At 38.0% G+C, this 19728-nt stretch overlaps 2 protein-coding genes across 2 annotated transcripts in view; both read right to left on the bottom strand.

The window, feature by feature from the left end:
• Positions 1-19728, bottom strand: part of LOC134657628 (protein krasavietz) — a 347985-nt gene that overhangs the window by 50690 nt on the left and 277567 nt on the right. The window lies entirely within an intron of this gene.
• The window catches only part of LOC134654848 (hemicentin-2-like), a gene marked incomplete at its 5' end in the record, with an annotated part of 86935 nt that overhangs the window by 64128 nt on the left and 3079 nt on the right, over positions 1-19728 (bottom strand). The window contains 2 exons of the mRNA XM_063510319.1: positions 4741-4851; positions 5806-6014. Coding sequence (XP_063366389.1) covers positions 4741-4851; positions 5806-6014 — 320 coding nt within the window. The remainder of the gene's footprint in view (positions 1-4740; positions 4852-5805; positions 6015-19728) is intronic.

The following is a 19728-nucleotide window of genomic DNA, read 5'->3' as shown; positions in this document are numbered from 1 at the left end:
AAAGATAAGGGCCTCGCTAAGATCTTCCGGCCAGAGCCTCGCCAAGATTAAGACCGCCTCTGATGCCGCGTGATGCGCGATACCGCTTATCCACAGTTTATACGATATAAAACTTTTTTCGTACCATTATTCAATAAATTATTCTTGAAAATAAAAAACTGCATTTATTTCATAACTTTGTTACAGCAAAAACATGTTTTACCGGTTAAATTTTGGTTTGAATTCTTTTTTCTTTAATCGAAGGTGTTTCAAGGCCACGCCGCCGATTCGCCGCCGCCGCCGACTAATTTTGACCGGCGCGCCGCCGCCGGCTAAATGCCTATCGGCGCTCATATCTAAGACAGAGTTAGATATCTATTAGATGTGAATTGGATCTCTAAGTCGTATCTTGTGGAAATCGTTCAAGAGTATCTCCAGAATCGCGGAAATGTCAAATTTGACAGGTTAGATCTTAAACATATCGTTATCGTATCTTGGCGATGTCTAAAAGATATCTAACAGATGTCTATATCAAAATCCGAATCGGGCCCAAAGAGACAGACGCGGCGAGTGACATATATTGATTTATAAGGTGTAGTAATTATTACTATTTAGACTTTGTTATACCAGGTGCATTATTAAATAAATATAATAATCTCAAACTATTAAAAAGACGTCAGCTAGAAAGTGACTCCTATATACTAGATTTGTAATTTTGCACGCCATGTACTCTACGCAACTTCAACCTGTGGAAACTTGTAATTGGCTCACTGTTTCTTATTGCCTAACTTGTTACTCTAGCTGTAAGTTTTCGTAACAAATAAAATAAAATAAAATAAAAATAAAATATTTGTTAGTGTCTGTGCGGAAAGAGAAGAGCCGTGGAATGTATGGGTCCAATACATTCCTCGACTCTTCTCTTTCCGCACATACTTAACTTGTTACTCTAGCTGTAAGTTTTCGTAACAAATAAAATAAAATAAAATAAAAATAAAATATTTGTTAGTGTCTGTGCGGAAAGAGAAGAGCCGTGGAATGTATGGGCCCAATACATTCCTCGACTCTTCTCTTTCCGCACATACTTTATTTCAAAATATAAATTATCTGTGTATCAAATAAGAGCCACAACCAGCCAAATAACCAACTATACAAACTTTCATATCTATAATATCAATGGAAGAACACAGAACAGTGGAAGAAGCTGTCAGCGAGAAAAATGGTCCATACACAAACGTAATTTGTAACGCTAATAGTTTGCCGGTTATTTGCCGACAGAGTGCGCCTTTGTGTGCCTGTCGGGCTGACAGATGGGGTTTGATTCGAGCATTATACTCGTATTCTGAATTCCGAATTGAGGTAAGTGTTGATTTTGCGAAAAAAAGGAGCGACTTCACAAAACAGTGTAACATTTTATCATTTTATGGTTTTCATTGAGAGTTCTATTCTGTTCTACTTTTAAGGCATTTCGGTTTACTAATGTACCTATATGGACGAATATTTTATAGCAAATCGTTATTTCTCAAATACTTTGCCCCATAAATTCGTCTATAGTGGGATTATTCCTATTTGCATTATTTGACACATTATGACTAACGTTTATAGAGATGTAACTAACCCAAATCGATTGTCACAGCGAGCGATTACGATTGGATGGCACCTAGACTGAGGTATCGAATTGTGACGTTTAATTAATTTTTATTTGAGATTCAAATAAAGCTAGAAAATATAATAAATTTAATAATGCTTTGTTGCGACCTAAAATGAAAAATTTATATCGATTTAGTTACACGACTACCGATTCATAACGGTGGTGTCCGGCTAACCCTAAATTTATAAAAAAAAGACGTAGAACGTAAACGTTCGCAGTGAATTGCACTGCGAACAACATTGGTCTTCCTTTGTGATTTCGATGTGCAAGACATTTTAAGTTGTATTGCTGTTGTGAGTGACGTGTCAAATAATGCAAATAGGAATTTCATTTCATTTCATTTCATTTATTCATAAACAATAATACAATTGTGTCTGAATGTTACATTATTATCTAAATAAATCATGCCTATTTACAATTTACAAATATTCATTTACAATTTTACAATAATACCTATAGTCATAATACATAATTGAGCCTATTTTTAAAACTAATTAAAATACATAGAACGATAAAATTACAATATGTCAAAAACCAATAAAATTTGTCCATAATTTAACATTGAATAATAATATTTACTTAAAACTGGTCAACACTATAGTAATTTTTTTCCAACAAATATACTTTTAGCTTCGATTTGAATTTCTTATGACATGTTATAGATTTGAACTCGATAGGCAACTTATTAAACAACTTCACTGCTTGAACTCTGGCAGTGTGCGAGACTACCGCTAGCCGCGAGGCCGCAGTTACAGGAAAGTTTTTTGTTCTCGATTGTAGTCTCAATTCCATTTCAGACTGGTTCCAATTCCATTTCAGACAGAATAATCCGACTATAGGTGAATCGTTAAATGGTTGTAACAACGTTAAGTAATAGCTTAAGATACGCGTAACCGTACTTATATGATATTTCGTATGGGCGTATGAAACCATTTTAGAAAAATAAGAATTTGGTAAACATTGGTTTTAGATCTAAACCTTTCCTGTTATTATTTGGGAATGGGAAGTAATTCAAATGATGCGAAAAAGTTTTAGCCAAAGTTACAGTATACCAAGTAGTTAATTGTGCGTGGTGGAACCGCCCTAACGACAGCAAAAGTCCGTATTGTACTAAATGCCTTTGAAAATACACGAATTTCGACACACGCTAAAATAGTAATAGCAAACAGTTTCGTGCAGTAACTTCGAACAATAAAGCTGCACGTTTGACTTTGCGCTAACTTCAACTTCATTGTGCGTTCATACCAATTCTGAAAAGACCTATCGACCATCAACTTTTCAGTTTCACGTTTTGATCAAGGTAAAATTCCATGGAAAAACACATGTGTAGTAAATTATATTTGCAAGGGAAGGCTCCAACCAAAACCTTACTAAGTTATAGTTGGATAGAAAAAAAACAACAATGTACGTCACGCGTCACGCACATTCAGGTGAAAACATTTTTCATACTAAAAACGTGACGTAATGGAACGGGCATTTTAGGACATTTTTTAAAGGGTAGGATAGAAAATGCTAACGATTCTAAGTAGGATGCGCTCAAGAAAGTGCAGATTTATAACAATCATGTTTCAGAACACGCTTATCCTTTTTATTCCGCGTTGTATTCTTATTTTCTGTCGCAAGTTTCGCGCGGCGCGCCATATCTTTTGGTTCCCTTCCAATTACCGTTGTTTTCGTAGCTTTACAAGGCTCCTAAAGAGACATACATCGTTTTGCTTCTGCGCGTGAGTTTCTGAAATTAATTTCGGTAAGGCACCGTCACTTTCATTGTTTAATGGAAGGAGATAGAAATAGAACTATCGTGTTTATTTTGCTGTTACAACACGCTCGAGTAATTAGTTATGTTAATTGTTTGACTGTTTAGTATGAAATGGGTATAGTAAGTGGATATAATAGTTATTATACAAGGACGAAAAGTTTGGAACTATTTACATACTGTTTTGAGTAGTTTGTTGATAGAGCTTTGTATGTCTATTCAATTCATTCTTGCATTTTGCGGTATTTTATTTTGCTTCACTACGAAAAATACGAAATACTGATAAAGTTACTACAAATTCTTAATTTCATAGAAACAATTACTGCTTTAAATATATTTTTTATTTTTTGTATTCTTTTAAAATGTTCTATTACTGTTTAAAATCAATCCGAATCTCGTACCTATTCTTTGTTAAATACTAGCCTGAACCCAAAGACTTAGGTGACGATGCATTATTATTATTTGGTTATTTTACATTTAAATATAGAGGCACTACGCGAGCAACTGTACATATTTGCTTTTCATAGATATTGGGAATTTTCTACAAACCGATAACTGAAACTGGACCTGAAACTTATTGAATTCGAGAATGCATATGGAGGCTGATTCTATTTTATGGCTCCTCTACACGATGGCCCAGCGCCGGCCACTCCAAGGGACGCATTTATGCGTTAGAGGGAGCAAGTGATATTGCTATCTCATTCTACCGCATGGCTGCGTCCCTTGGAGTGGCCGGCGCTGGCCCATCGTGTAGAGGAGCCATTAACAATCTGTTTTTCATGCCATAAACTGAAATAGATGTATATTAAAGAAAAAGTCACCAAGCCGGAGGCGTGGCCGACGACCTCCTCGACGGCCGGCGACGGTCGGCGACGTCCCAAATTTTTGTGAATTTTTGCGATCCTTGAAAGGCTACATGTCTTGGATCAACTCTAAAGGGCAAGCAGTACGTGCAATTCCTATACGAACCCCTTACGACTGTGATTGTATTGCGCCCACACCAATTAGCGCGAGCAATGTCCTTGTCCAATGACATAACTCATAGTCGTATCAAAATAATATAAAGAGGCTTCCACCTTTGAAAGCCACGCTTGTCGGAATTAATGCACGAAGGTTGATATTTGGTTGTAGGCGCGCGCGTCATTTGACGTCTTGGGCGGCAACAGGGTTAAACGATTATTTTATAATTTAGCTATTTCAATGTATACTTGGTCAACCAATCTTGACAGTAGAAAAAGGCGGCAAATTTAAATAATATAGGCGCGAAGGGATATCATCCCATAGAAAATTTGAATTTCGCGCCTTTTTTTACTGACAAGATTTGGTTGACCAGCTATATGTTCCTATTCCGACTCACCCCCTCTAAGCTCGCAGAGAAGCGTAAAGTTTCCACCCTCTTCTAAAGGCCCGACCACACCGGCGACGTCGCGGCCCTGCTCGTCGTACAGCAACAGCTTGTGTGGAGGCACTGAAACAACGTTAAAAATTATAATAAGTCACACACTATACACAGATCATAAAAGTTCTGGTAGCCTAGCGGTAAGAGCATGCGATTTTCACTCTGGAGGTCGTGGGTTTAAACCCCAGCTTGTATCAATTAGTTTTTCGGAACTTTTGTACCATTTATTATTGGTACCAGTCGCTTTTCGGTGAAGGAAAACATGGTGAGGGAACCGGACTAATCTCAATAAGGCCTAGATTCTGATTTAAACTTTCACGATTTTTACACATTATTAAATTATACAACGGGACTTAATCGCGTATCTAAGTTTTAAGATTTACCTCCGACGTTTCGAGGACGGCGTTGTCCCCGTGGTCTCAGAGAAGAGTAAGTCCCGTTGTATAATTTAATAAGGCCTAGATTTCCGCTTAGGTCGGAGGGTCTAATTGGCTTTATTACTTGCATTAATTTTCTGATTCTCATTGATTAAATATCTTTATTTCCGCTAATCGACAATACATTTTCTGTATTTAAGTGCAGTAAGTGTAATATTTGAATATATTTTCTGTAAAAATGCACTTTTGAACCAAAAGTTGAATAACGTGTGCATAGCTGTATAATGCACACATTATACAGCTATTACCTTGCTGTTATTCAGTTGTAAGCTGTTTAATTTGTGCCCAAATCTTCTGTATAACGTCTGTAACAGCGCTGTTGCAGACATTATTCAGCTACCTTATTCAGCTTATAGTACCTACGGCATGCTCTATTATGCAAACAATATTCAGCTGCCTTGTGTTACTTGGGTTAGGATCGCTCTTTAGCGATAGCCTGTTCACTGCCTCAATTTTTTCCCTTATGTTGTATCTTTTACTCAGGCGTGCCAATAAAGACTATTTTACATCTGTACCCAACTCCTATCTATCTAATTATATATATCAAAAAGCGGACCCTTTAGCAAGGCCCCAAACGAAGACTCACCAACGACAGTGAGTCGTATCTGAAAGTTCCTCGTTGGCGAGTTCTTAAAGTCGACTCGACACCGATACACGCCCTCGTCGTCCAGTTGTACCGCGTCGACCACTAACGATGCTGGTCGGGACATGGTCACGAAGTAGGCCCGCCGGCCGAACGCCAGCGGGTCGGACCAGTGGAGGGCCTTGTTGAAACTGCGGCCGCGGACGTCGAAACTGGGGACAAAAGGGGGGAAATAAGATGTTGATTTTCCGTTTAGGGGCATACGTAAAGTCGGGTTACTTTAGCCCTGGAGGGTAACTTTGGCCATTGAGATTTACTCGGTCCAGGCTATATTATTATACTATAATTATGGAAATATGGCATATTTCCATAATTATAGTATAATAATTATAAGGTTGGTTTTGACGTTTTAATGATTTTTATTAGACCCTTTTAAATGAGGTTTTCATGTGGGTGAAAGTTACCCTCCATTGGTCAAAGTAACCCGAGTTTACGGTATATAATATGTCCAAGTATCAAAACTTCAAAATTTCCTACGGCCAATAAGTCCATATGTATTATTGCCATATTGCCAGAAAGTCTGGGTGTCGTGATATCCTTTTGTCATTTAGGCAAACTGTTATAATGCCCCACTGAATAATAATTAATAATCATAATACTCCTCGGAGTATTGAGTGCGGGAATGATTTAGCGTAGTTTATTGTTAACAATAACAATCGGACCCGGGTATGTCCTTAAACTACGTCCAAAAGAGAGGTATGGGTACTGTGAGTGTCATCTCGCTTTGTGTGGTAGGGGCACAGCACAGCGGATGTCATTCCAGATCTAGAGCAGAGCCCAACTGGGGAAGTACCACCACCTTACAGAAAACCGCAGCCAAATAACACTAGACCCTACTCTTGTGTTGTGTTCCTGCTGGTGAGTAAGGTTGCCAGAGCTCAACGAGGGTGGGTGAGGGTAAAAAGGTCGGCAACGCGCATGTAACACCTCTGGAGTTGCAGGCGTCCATAGGCTACGGTGACTACTTACCATCAGGCGGCCCGTATGCTTGTTTGCCACCGATGTGGTATAAAAAAAAACTAATTAAGTTCAATTTCTGCATAGGAATGTTAAAATAGTGTCTGTTTTTTGGCTAGTGTAAAACGTTCCAGTGAAAATTGATTAAATTCATGTTGATGATGTTAACCGCCGTAACCGTTGGTTCGTTGGTTCTGAACAGCTTTCAAATGTACATTTATTAAGATTCACAAACACATTTCCTAAAACACCTCCAATTGAGTCTCAACACATTTTAATTAAGTTGAAACTCCCACAACTCCTCATTACTGTAGTGTAGTGTAATTAAATACAGGCTGTTTGCTTCGCACATATCGTGTAGTCATATAGTCATTATCGTTTGAAACTGAGCCTCGTAGCGCCGTAGCGTCTCCGTAGAGCGTCTACGGCGTAGCGATACCACAGACAATTTACTTACCACAGAAACACCTTCGAACTGTTATTATTATTATGCATTAACGTGCCGTAAGCTCAGAGAGCGGAGTTTTTAAAAAATCATACCACTTTTTACCTCCCGAGACTCAGAATCATTTGGTTTGTTTTTGAATTTGAAACCCTTAGTTACTCAATGAAAATCCAAAATATTTTTTGAAATATGTACAAAAACTTGTACGCAGGGTCTTAGGAGGTTAAGATTACAGTACTCACCTACAGTTGCCAAAAATTTAATTAGCAATCTTGAGGATGAGATTTGAACCTCACCAATATTAGTTATGTGCGAAAAAAATACCCATGCTTAAATAGAAAACAGCTCACAGCGAGAAAAAATTGAGCGACGGGGTCCCATTTATTGACCGAGCGTTAGCGAAGGTCTCCGTTTCAGCTTGAGCAAAAATGATTTTGTATTGTCCGGATGTTCTCCTCTGCAGGTCGAATTTATCAATCGATCCCCGTGAAATTTTGTGAGGTTCGGTAGATAGACAGATTTTTTGTCGTTTCGTGTTTTGAAAAAAATTTAAAATGGCTGAAATTGGCATAAAGGACTTAAGAATATTGTGAGTTCACTGTGAAAATCTCATAGAAGTATTTTTAATTTTTAAAGCTTATTCCGAGATCTACGAGTACAGCTTACAGAGCCACTAGTACTACTTATAACCGCCAGAACGACTGAACACAGCCAAAACAAAGTTCATTCAATTTGTAACTCTGTTTGGTTCCATTCTCTGTGACTCTGCGCCGTGGGCTTAAACCAGTTACACAGAGTGTCTTGAATTTACTCATTTTCAAGTACACTTTGATTACTGCTCTGTTTTAAAGCTACTCTCGTCTTATTTAGAAATGATGTGAAAAGTTTTCCTAAAAACGTTAACATAACAAGTTTAAGTTAGTCTCGCGTTTGTGTTAACTAAATTTGGTTAGATATATAAGAACAAGTTATTAAGTTTAAAGAACGTGAAACTCGCTACATACCTAACTAAATTATAACTTGAACTATTGTATTAGGGCCAATTCGACCGGGATTTGAATGATTCACGGTTAGTTTCACTAGACTTCGATCGACCGGGATATGACACCGTGATTACCTTTTGTATTGTTTTCGAGCTCCCGATATTTCGACGCAGTTTTACATGCATCTTGTTCACGGGTAACTGAAGATAGCGGGTGGGTGTCAAAGTTGTGTAGACCGCGCTCGGTCTACCCTCATATATATTACAAAAGGTAATCACGGTCCATATCCCGGTCGATATAAATTATGTATTTTATTTATTTAACGTGAATTTTATTAGGTACCGTAAAATGAGGTGAATAGGGCCAAAACTGAAATTCAAACCTCGATAACATTTTATTTTTACATATGAAAACTGAATGGTGTATATAATAAGTGTTCCGGACGTTTGTATTTTAGTTTTTATTTTATTTTGGGTAGTTCCATTTCATAACTTTGACGATAAAGAGGAAAACCCACCTCACCCCGTAGTGCCTCGTATTTGGGGTGAGAGGGGTTTTCATACAAAGGTGATTTTGGAAGATTGTTGGATCGATTTTTTATTATTATGCTTATTACTATAGCTTCATTTTAACCTGCCAGATCCCAGTGGCTCAAATATGAGCCGGAATTGTATGGATTTGAGAGGTCCTGGGAAACGAGGGGTTAAATTGGAATACATTATTTTTGTAGCAGTAGCCTTAAAATCCCTTCTCACCCCCCTCTCAAACCTTCTCTCCCAATTCATAACCCACCTCTCCCCGCAAACCCTACTCACCCCGTTTTACGGTACAAGAGCTCCCGTCATCTATATAATGATAAACGCCTGAGAAGCTACTTGGAAATAAAACGTAACATAGAGGGCTTTCCGAGCAATCGTATTTTAGATAGAGGACGTCCCGGACCAATCATATCCTAGAAATAAATAATAGACGTAATAATCCTATAATTGCATTAACCTTGACCTTATAGAATATATAGATAATAAGCACGTACAAATAATAATATTAAATATATTTACATTCTTTCCTAAATACTAATTCGTAGAAACAGACGTGAATAAGGATAATAATATATTCTATGTCTTGACATAAATATTTGGGAATACTGGTAAGAAAATAACGACTGTTCAATTTGTACTTGTTAGTGTCACTGTGAGTGTGTTTTTCTCTTTGTGTTTTGTCAGAATCATTAATACAGAGTCTATTTTCAGAGTAATAATATATATGTTGAATAAACAATTTCCTTGTAAAGGGAAATATTTGAACACGCTCTCTCCATTTCTTAACGTAATAGGTAGGTACGTAGATTCGTAGAAATATTCAAATATTAGGGACAAGCAGAAATATAAAAAATATATGAATTGAGTACAAAGTAATAAACTTAATTAAATTTTTACTTGAATATATGTTTATCGCATAATATATCTCTAATCATCCGACACATGAAGAGCTAGTCCAAGAAAAGTCTGCAACGATTTTAATAGCACACGCAGTGCAAGTGTTATGGCTCCTCTACACGATGGGCCAACGCCGGCCACTCCAAGGGACGCAGCCATACGGTAGAATGAGATAGCAATGTCACTTGCTCCCTCTAACGTATAAATGCGTCCCTTGGAGTGGCCGGCGTTGGCCCATCGTGTAGAGGAGCCATTATTTTAAACGTCAAACTTCTATTATTTGATGTTTAAATAACACTTGCACTGCGTGTGCTATCAAAATCGTTGCAGATTTGTCTCGGTTTAACTCTATGTAACTATTAAAAACCCTTTGAATATAAAGTGATTTAAAAACCTCTATGAACAAATATTTAATTCTAAAACTCTTAATATGACCATTGACTAGTCTGGAAAGTCAATTGTTTTCACTATTGGTATTAAATTAAATGGACTCCCAAAGTAGTCTGTTTAAAATTAACACATAACCAGCAACAACCAGCTCCTTGCCTCCACAATAATGTACATAAGTACGCCGTGTCGATCATAGAATTTAACACATTCACTGCCCCCGACGCACATGTGCGTCCACCGTCATACAAGTTTGTTCCTAGGCCACGCCCCTTGGCAGTGAATGCGTTAATCATTTCATGAAAACCCATTTCAGAATTGATCACTTCATGATATGGTTAGGTTAGGTTTGACTTTGTCATTGTGGCCAACGATCATTTCATGAAATGATGGCCATCATTCACATCATGATATGATCAATTCTAAAATCTGGCCACAACATTATGTTACACCTAATCGACAAGTATGATCCAAATTATCTGAAACGCTAGGGACTAATTAGAATCTAAAATACCGTTAATTCAACTCATCCGCATCGCATCACATCTCTGTTGCCTCAAAGCTGTTCATTAGTCAAGATTCCCAATACCCATTTGCAACTAGTGCCCATACTGTACCCTTACCATGAGTAGGTACCTATAGATTAAGTGATACTATTTAATACTGAATAGGCATGCTCCACTCCGCCTTGAATGGAACACCTCACCACTCGGCGGCAGATTGTCTTTGACCAGCGCGATGACGAAAAGGACAAAATGATAAAATGTACTGTGCCAGGATATACGGTTGCTTGTTAATTTGAGTAAATAAACAACCTTTCCTTAAACCACGCTGTCACGGTAACATCAAAATATGTTTAAATTACTGTCCTGAGGAACTAAATGTACAATTCCCACCGACCGGCTGGAGTCGGGCCGCGCCGGAGCGCATTTTCAATACATTATGTATGGCAGAAGCGATGGAATCTGACCGGAGCCGTCCGCATCCGCGAGGAGCCGGCCGGCTTGCGACCGTACAACTGTTAAATGCGCGCCGAATCCGCCTGTTAGGTTTTAAACGCGGGTCTTAAACTTGTTCGGTGGGAATTATTCTTAACCTTGATGCTTATACATGTGTCATTTCGTGACCACACAGATACTAAAATATATGTTAGTTGAAAGTTCATGTGTTATTTCAGAATGTTGTTTTAAAATGACAGTGTAACTTCGATTGTATGGCGGCGGTTCGGATCGAGTGACTAAACTCATGGTAAGACCACTATTCATTAGTCTCTCAAGATTCCCAATACCCGTTTGCAACGAATTTCACGTGTCAATTATTCCATTGCTCAACGGATGACGTCTATGCAACTGCAACAACCACTGCAACTGCACTGCAATTCCACTAGATCGTATGTCGATATGAAATTAATATAGAGATAAGTCTTTTTATTACTTGTGAGGATAGATTTCGCTGGACCGCTGTACTTACCCGAAAACTGAATGACGTAAGACGCCCTGAATTGAATCCTTAGTACAGATGTAGTGCATAATCCTTTTCCATCGTATTTTCACGGAAACGTACGAACGTGTTGCATAACCCATATTTCAGTCAAACTCAGTACAAAACGTACTGAGGTTGACTGAAGTAGCATGACAAATACGAACGATTCCGAGAAAATACGATGGTAATAGTACATTACATACCTAGGGAGGTGAATTCGTGAATGCTCCAGATCGCAGGTGTTTGTGGCCCGAACCGAAGGTGAGGGCCATAAATATGTGATCTGGGGCTTTACGAATTACCGCCCGTGGTTTGTCAAAAGTTTTACATCTTGCCTTGGCCAGGAAGTGAGATTTTCTCCTCGCGTAGCGGGGAGAAAATCCCACTTACGGGCCTAGGGTGACGTAAAAGTGTTTGTTAAACAGCTTGGGTACGGTGAAATATTTCACTTCAATACAATTTATGAGCTTAAAACGCAATATCTCGCAAAATTGTATTGAGATCAAGTGTCACCTGGTGTGCCCAAGCTGTTTAAAAAAACACTATACCCACCTATACAATCATATTAGAGTCTGAGCGGAAAGAGAAGAGTCGTGGAATGTATGGGGCCCAATACATTGCACGACTCTTCTCTTTCCGAACAGACTCAAATTCGGAGCAGTCATGAACTTTTTGTTTTTGCCTTTTGCTTTTAGAGTTTTTACAGTTTCTAAATTCAATACGGCGGTCGTCCAGACTAGAGTAGGACTGGTTTTGCACGGCTGCCAGTTCGTTAGGAGCAGTGCAGAGTAACGAAGCATGCTGTGTCTAGTCACTCCAGTTAATCTTACTCGATACAGTGCCACATAGTAGATATAAGTACTACGTAAAGATTTCTCACGAATAAATGTCCGGCCCTAACGCATGGTAGGTACCTTTTAGTGTAAGGCCTGAGTGGACGCTTGAAGCGGAGCGTTCGGCGGGGCGTGCAGCGTGGCGTCGGGCTCACAAGTAATTTGAGCAGCGTGCACTAAGGCCGCTCCTATACGCTTGCATTTGTTTAACATGCACGCCGCACGCCCCGCCCCATTGCACGCCCAACAAGAGCGTCCACTCAGGCCTTGCACTTACTTTGTTACTTATACAATTATGTATAACATTTATAACCATACATCCCGATGTAGCCAAATAACAGGTAAAAACTGTAAAAAACGATACCGGGGTATTCGGTGCGGGAATAATTTCGTGTATTTATAACTTTGTTTATTGTAAAATACCTAATTACCAAACTATGAATTAAACGTAGGTAGTAAGGTCCAAATGTGCTTAGAAATGTTAAATTAGTAGTATCGTTTTTTACAGTTTTTACCTGTTATTTGGCTAGTGTAAAACATTCCCGCACCGAAAACCCCGATGTATGATTATAACTTGGAGCAGTCGCAAAGTCAAGGGCCTATTTTAGATGTAAGTTAGTTAATAATTTAGTTTAGTAGTACTACGTAATATAAATTCTTTTTGTAAATAAATTATTTGAATTTAAGACCTCTGGACTTTCAGGCGTCTCAGGACCATATACCCACTATGGAGATAGATCTCATATTAAATACGAAATCTAAGTAAGTAGTAAATTTCGAATGCTCCAGGTTGTTTATTTACGAAAACCTAAACTCGTCTTAAATCCCAGGTGGCGTCTACATTAAGGACGTAACGCAATTATCAATTTCCTCATAAAATTTAGAGTATCTTATTTATCCTCTTTGCTCGCGAGGATTATCGCAAATCGGCTCAGCGCGAGACGAGCGAGCGTAAATTGTGCCACAAGCGATAATCGCTGAGCGGAAGCGGAAAGCGAAGCTAATCACGCCTGTCGACAGTGAGTTAACAATTTGTGTGTTTAATAAGTGCTGATGTTATCGCACAGGATAATAGATACAGAGTAGGTATTATGCGGATTAAGGTTCCCTCAGAAAATTAGGCTTAATTAACCTTTAATTTGTGCACAGGAGAGCAGTAAATGCTGTCTAAAATTGTCACATCAGCTGTCACCATTTTTCACTGAGTTAAGTTTTATGTGAGTTTTAATGTGAAGTTAGTAAGCTAATTTCACAACCTAACCTAATCCAATTAAAAAATAAAATAAACGCAATGCGTTATAATCTGCTGTGCTAAACACAATCGAATAAATCGCTTTCGCTTATGGTTTACGGTGCAGCATTATTTAATGTCTTGGAGCTAACGAGCCGTACTTCATATGGAGTTTTACGCCTCAGACGTAAACTCGATAGGACATTTAACCGCATTTTATAGATTCGCTACTATGAGCCCTGTGGTGAACATTAGGTGAAGTTTTTATGGCACTCAAAAGTTTAGAAGTAGAGGTTTATCTCTATTATAACATTTGATTTGAATTAAATGTCCACAATTACGTACCGATATCGATAGCTATGTCACTTAGGTATCAAATTTAGTTACCTAAATCCGTCAGCAAAATGAGAGCTAAAACTGCACGTTAGAACCGCTACCGCTTAAGACTTACGACGCAGCCTTACTTTATGCCAGAGCCAATGATGCAGGCATGATATGCTATGTACTTAGTACTTCTGATAAATATACCTAGCTTAGAATAACGTATGTTTAAAAATCGAATTTCCAGAGCTAACGACCCGGAAAGGTGGGCCAAAATGGTTACTGAGTAGAACACCATAGATAGTCCAGGCCGGGATACAGACAGACCAAAAAGGAAGTGGCGGGATGACCTTGCGTCTAAACGCATTCTACCCGAAATGGTGGGAAAATACCAACGACAAGGGTCGAGTGGAGAAAACGAGAGGAAACATGAACAATACCAATTCAACCAGCTTATAAACGCTACCACTCGTAGCTTGCGACGCAGTGTAAGTTAATGTCGCAAGCTACAAGCCGGGCGTCATTTGAAGCATTGTGTTTCTGAACGTAAGTATAACACCTAAGTTAGTTTAAAATCGCTACCACTCATGACTTGCAACGCGGTGTTAGTTAATGTCGCAGAGCTAACGAGCTGGGCGTCATGTGAAGCTTTGTGCTTGTGATAAATACGAGAAGGATTTAGCGGGCCCGATAACGGCATGTTTTTAAAAGGCCACGGTCTAAGGTGCGGTCGGGGGGCAGCGATTTTACTCTTTACTACCTCAGTAACCTTGCCTAAAAATCAGTTATGTTGCACGAATTATTAACAAAAAAAAACTTTATACGCAAATTTGATTTGTAAGTAATACCTATCCAACATTTATTTATTTGCGTCGTACCTTTTGTTACATTTGTTACTTACTTGCTACATTTGCACCGGTCTGCTTGAATTTGTGTACTAGGGTTACATGGCGATTAAATTTTATTACTATTTATTACTTAATATTGTACTTTGTTGTTGTTGTTGTATACTTGTCGAACTACATATCTACATACATACTTATACATAATAATCTAAATAGTTAACAAAGTATTGAAACATTTCTCAATTATGCTTAGAATACTAACAATACGGGGATTAAAAATACTTACGAATTACTACAAATATTCTTAGGTGTCAACAGCCATCTTTTCATTAACATGAAAGCCGTACCCTTGTAACAAACGTTTCTACTGAATGGACATTTGAATCTCTATGCATCTCAAACTGCTGATGAAAAAACGCTGCCTAAAAGGCCACAGCCTGATCCCACCGATAGCGTATTAACGACGCTGTTTGGAGAGCTCTGAAAAATCGCTGCACCGACTACGACCGACGCATTCGGGGAACCGCTAATTGGTCCCGAAAATGGCTTTGCCGAAAACCCCCTTTATTTTTGTGTCGAACCTCACGATTTTTAAACTGGACGGCGTTATGTAAGAAGCAAACAAGCGGCATTAAGTTAAAGTGAGAATATGAACGTATTAACATTTTGATTGACTGTTACATGTTTCGACCTCTTCTTATTTCTGGGAAAGATCCCATTCTCAATTGGGGTCGAGCAACGAGCATCCTTGCACGTAGGTCGTAGGCACCGTGTCTTGGGTTGTCGAAGGCAAGATATTCAGGGCTTAGAGCCTTCTTTATTCTGGTCCACCAGGTGTGTTCTCTTTCTTGAGGTCTTGTTGGGATATTTGATGCTGCCTTTACAATCTTTTACGTATACAAGGAAGTAAGAAGTATTTGAGAAACACATAAATTGTTTAAAATATAAGTAGTTGATCAACTATATTCTTCCATTAATTCAATAAATATCACTTATTACATAACGCAATCCTTTCGTGCTTTCGTTGGATGAAAGCGTAGCCTTTTGGAAGCTGTTCCACCGGCTATGTGTGTGTTAAATGGTGAACGGTGTCAAAGATTGAAAACCTTCTGATTACACGGTGTCGTGTTCATGTTCAATATTGTACAGAATAGGGGACTCTATATATCCACCAAATTCAATCGAATTCTGACGAAAAAAGTACAACTAATTAAAAAGCGGCACTGGCGCCAGTATTGATAACAGAGCAGTCTTCAGTCCAATTTGATAAAAATGTTATGTTCACTTATACATTACACTCCTAATTTTTTAAATAATCCATATTCCTTCATAGGTTAGGCTGGCATGATTTCCAAAGAAAACAAAATTGATGATTATGTTAAATATGAGCTACTTAGAATATGATCAACTTTAACTATTAATAAAAAACCGGCCAAGTGCGAGTCGGACTCGCGCACGGAGGGTTCCGCACCATCAACAAAAAATAGAGCAAAACAAGCAAAAAAACGGTCACCCATCCAAGTACTGACCCCGCCCGACGTTGCTTAATTTCGGTCAAAAATCACGTTTGTTGTATGGGAGCCCCACTTAAATCTTTATTTTATTCTGTTTTTAGTATTTGTTGTTATAGCGGCAACAGAAATACATCATCTGTGAAAATCTCAACTGTCTAGCTATCACGGTTCGTGAGATACAGCCTGGTGACAGACGGACGGACGGACGGACGGACGGACGGACAGCAGAGTCTTAGTAATAGGGTCCCGTTTTTACCCTTTGGGTACGGAACCCTAAAACGAGTGACAAAGTAGTGATGATGACATCGATAAACTCGAAATTTTTACTTTACATTTTAAAGTACATCAAAAAATAGACGGCAAAAGCTAATTTATAAATAATAATACTCGTTACAAACTGTGTAAAAGCATTGTAGAATGACGCTCTTATTCTCTCTCTTATTAGGTGTGGAAATATTATTAGCCGCCACTGTACAAAGGAAATCCATTAAGAACAAAACTTTAAAGATGCCAAGCGAAAATATATGTTATTCCATAGTAATAAGCAAAGTTTCAAACGACTAACGCGAATAAAACTTGACAGGTTTATTAAACTGTCGTCAACTTCACCTGCAAGAAAAACCGAACTAGGCTAACTTGGTAAAATTGCGAACAATCCGAGTGAAATTCGAAAATTCGAGCTAAATTGGGCCAGCGCTTGAAGCTGGGAGCTTGCGATTGCTTGCAGAGTGACGAGTCATTTAATTATCCAAACCAGCTTAAAATTTCAACTTGAGAGGAGGGGTAAATTAGAAGGAAAGAAAAGATATGGCGCGCCGCGCTTAACTTGCGACAGAAGTAATGGCCGTCGTGCGGATTCTTACCTTTTATCTCAATTACTCTGAAAATATAATAATAATAATAATTCAGCCTTTATACGTCCCACTGCTGGGCACAGGCCTCCTCTCACGCGCGAGAGGGCTCGGGCTATAGTCCCCACGCTAGCCCAATGCGGATTGGGGACTTCACATACACTCTTCGCAGATGTATGCAGGTTTCCTCACGATGTTTTCCTTCACCGAAAAGCTAGTGGTAAATATCAAAATGATATTTCGTACATAAGTTCCGAAAAACTCATTGGTACTAGCCAGGATTTGAACCCGCGACCTCCGGAAAATCGAAAATATACTTCTGTTTAAAAATTTCGCTGATCAGATGCCTCGGCTATGTTACCAATGATTGTATTCTAAAATTGTACTGCCATGTTACGCAGGGTAACGGTTATACAACTGAAAATGAATGAAAGTTTAACATGTTTTCGCGATTTTTAGTGTTCCGTACAAAACTTTGTTCACGGAACACTTATGGGATCACTTCGGTCTTGCTAATCAGTTAAATGCGTTTTTCTTAGAGACCGTTTGATTTGACGTAGATACCTAAAATTTTGAACAGTTATAGCAATTCCCACCACTAATATTGTAAAGTCAAAACCGCTTATTTCTTATTTCCATTTTACTTTTATTTCAAACATCGCGATTAGGTACCTGTCCTTACTCATATTTATTACGATGATATCGAGGTCACACAATTTTGGTCCATTCGTGCGACTCCTGCCTCCAATAGCAACATGGAGCCCTAATTGCCTCGTTCGAATCGGCGACATTCGGGTGCTATTGATTTATAAATTAACTTCCTAAGTGTGACATTGGCATAGCTAAAGTCTATTTTTTTATTCGGTAGACTAAAATGACATTTCATATTATGAAATATTATTTTATGTTCATATTATGAAATGTCATTTTAGTCTACCGAATAAAAAAATAGACTTTAAGTACGCTTGGGGCTAGGAGGTATCGTAATAATCATAGACTTTGTATGACGGTTACGGAATGGAAGGAAAAAAATGTATGAACATTTTGGGACGGTATTTTTTTTCTATTTAGATCAAAAGGGCTCGTTATTCTAGAAATAACATATTATAAATATACCTAAATCTAAGAAAAAAGTTTAGTGTACTAACTGGGACCGGTCTGAAAACCAGCGCTGACATCTCGGCCCGGCACACGCTGAGACCGAAAACCCTTTGCCCAATATATTCTGTTTGTTTGTTTGATTTGTATATATTATTGTTATTCTTTCTTTTCTTCTATTATGTAATTTTTATGTAGGTACTTGTATTGAATATGTGGTAATAAACAATTCTTATTCTAAATGTTCTTAAATAAAATGGTAGGTATATTAGCTAATTAATAATAGAAGACATCGTAATTTAGCTTGCCAAGTTAAACGTATGACATTAGGTAACTAAATAAGGTTCTTAATCTAAATGTTCTTAAATAAAATGGTATATTAGCTACTTAATAATACGCTGGGTGAGAATACGTTTGTGCCATACGCCACTTACATTGGTTTACAGGAGAGCGAAAAGAAGCAAAAAAAAATAATTTCTCGAAAAGTTTTACATTTAGGAAATATTGAACTTATTTATCATTTAGGCACATATGTTTACTATTTATAGTACTAAACAAATATTGTGAATATAGTGGTAATCATGAAATAAAAGCACTTTTATTATTGCCATATCCGTTTTTGATGAGTAAATGTTAAACGTACAATGTGTGATATGACACAAAAGTTTTGGATATGTCACATTTTTGTGATAATTTTCTGTTAACAAAATGTAAACATCCTATAGTAAAATGCGGATATGGCACAACATTTTTGAAAAGTATGTTTTTAGGGTTCCGTAGCCAAATGGCAAAAAACGGAACCCTTATAGATTCGTCATGTCTGCCTGTCTGTCTGTCTGTCCGTATGTCCGTCTGTCCGTCTGTCCGTCCGTAAGTCACAGCCACTTTTTTCCGAAACTATAAGAACTATACTGTTGAAACTTAGTAAGTAGATATATTCTGTGAACCGCATTAAGATTTTCACACAAAAATAGAAAAAAAAAAATTTTTTTTGGGGGTTCCCCATACTTAGAACTGAAACTCAAAACATTTTTTTTTCATCAAACCCATACGTGTGGAGTATCTATGGATAGGTCTTCAAAAATGATATTGAGGTTTCTAATATCATTTTTTTCTAAACAGAATAGTTTGCGCGAGAGACACTTCCAAAGTGGTAAAATGTGTCCCCCCCTGTAACTTCTAAAACAAGAGAATGATAAAACTAAAAAAAAATATATGATGTACATTACCATGCAAACTTCCACCGAAAATTGGTTTGAACAAGATCTAGTTAGTAGTTTTTTTTTTAATACGTCATAAATCCCCTAAATACAGAACCCTTCATGGGCGAGTCCGACTCGCACTTGGCCGCTTTTTCAAAAACCGATTAGTGTCAATTATAGCATATTTTTTGTTATTTTAGAAATCATTAAAAAACGATTTTGCTCAAAAATGGATATGGCACAAACGTATTCTCAGCCGGCGAATAGAAGACATCGTAATT

The sequence above is a fragment of the Cydia amplana genome, chromosome 1 (assembly GCF_948474715.1).
Source record: "Cydia amplana chromosome 1, ilCydAmpl1.1, whole genome shotgun sequence".
Taxonomy (NCBI): domain Eukaryota; kingdom Metazoa; phylum Arthropoda; class Insecta; order Lepidoptera; family Tortricidae; genus Cydia; species Cydia amplana.
This window is presented reverse-complemented; position numbering and strand designations above follow the sequence as displayed.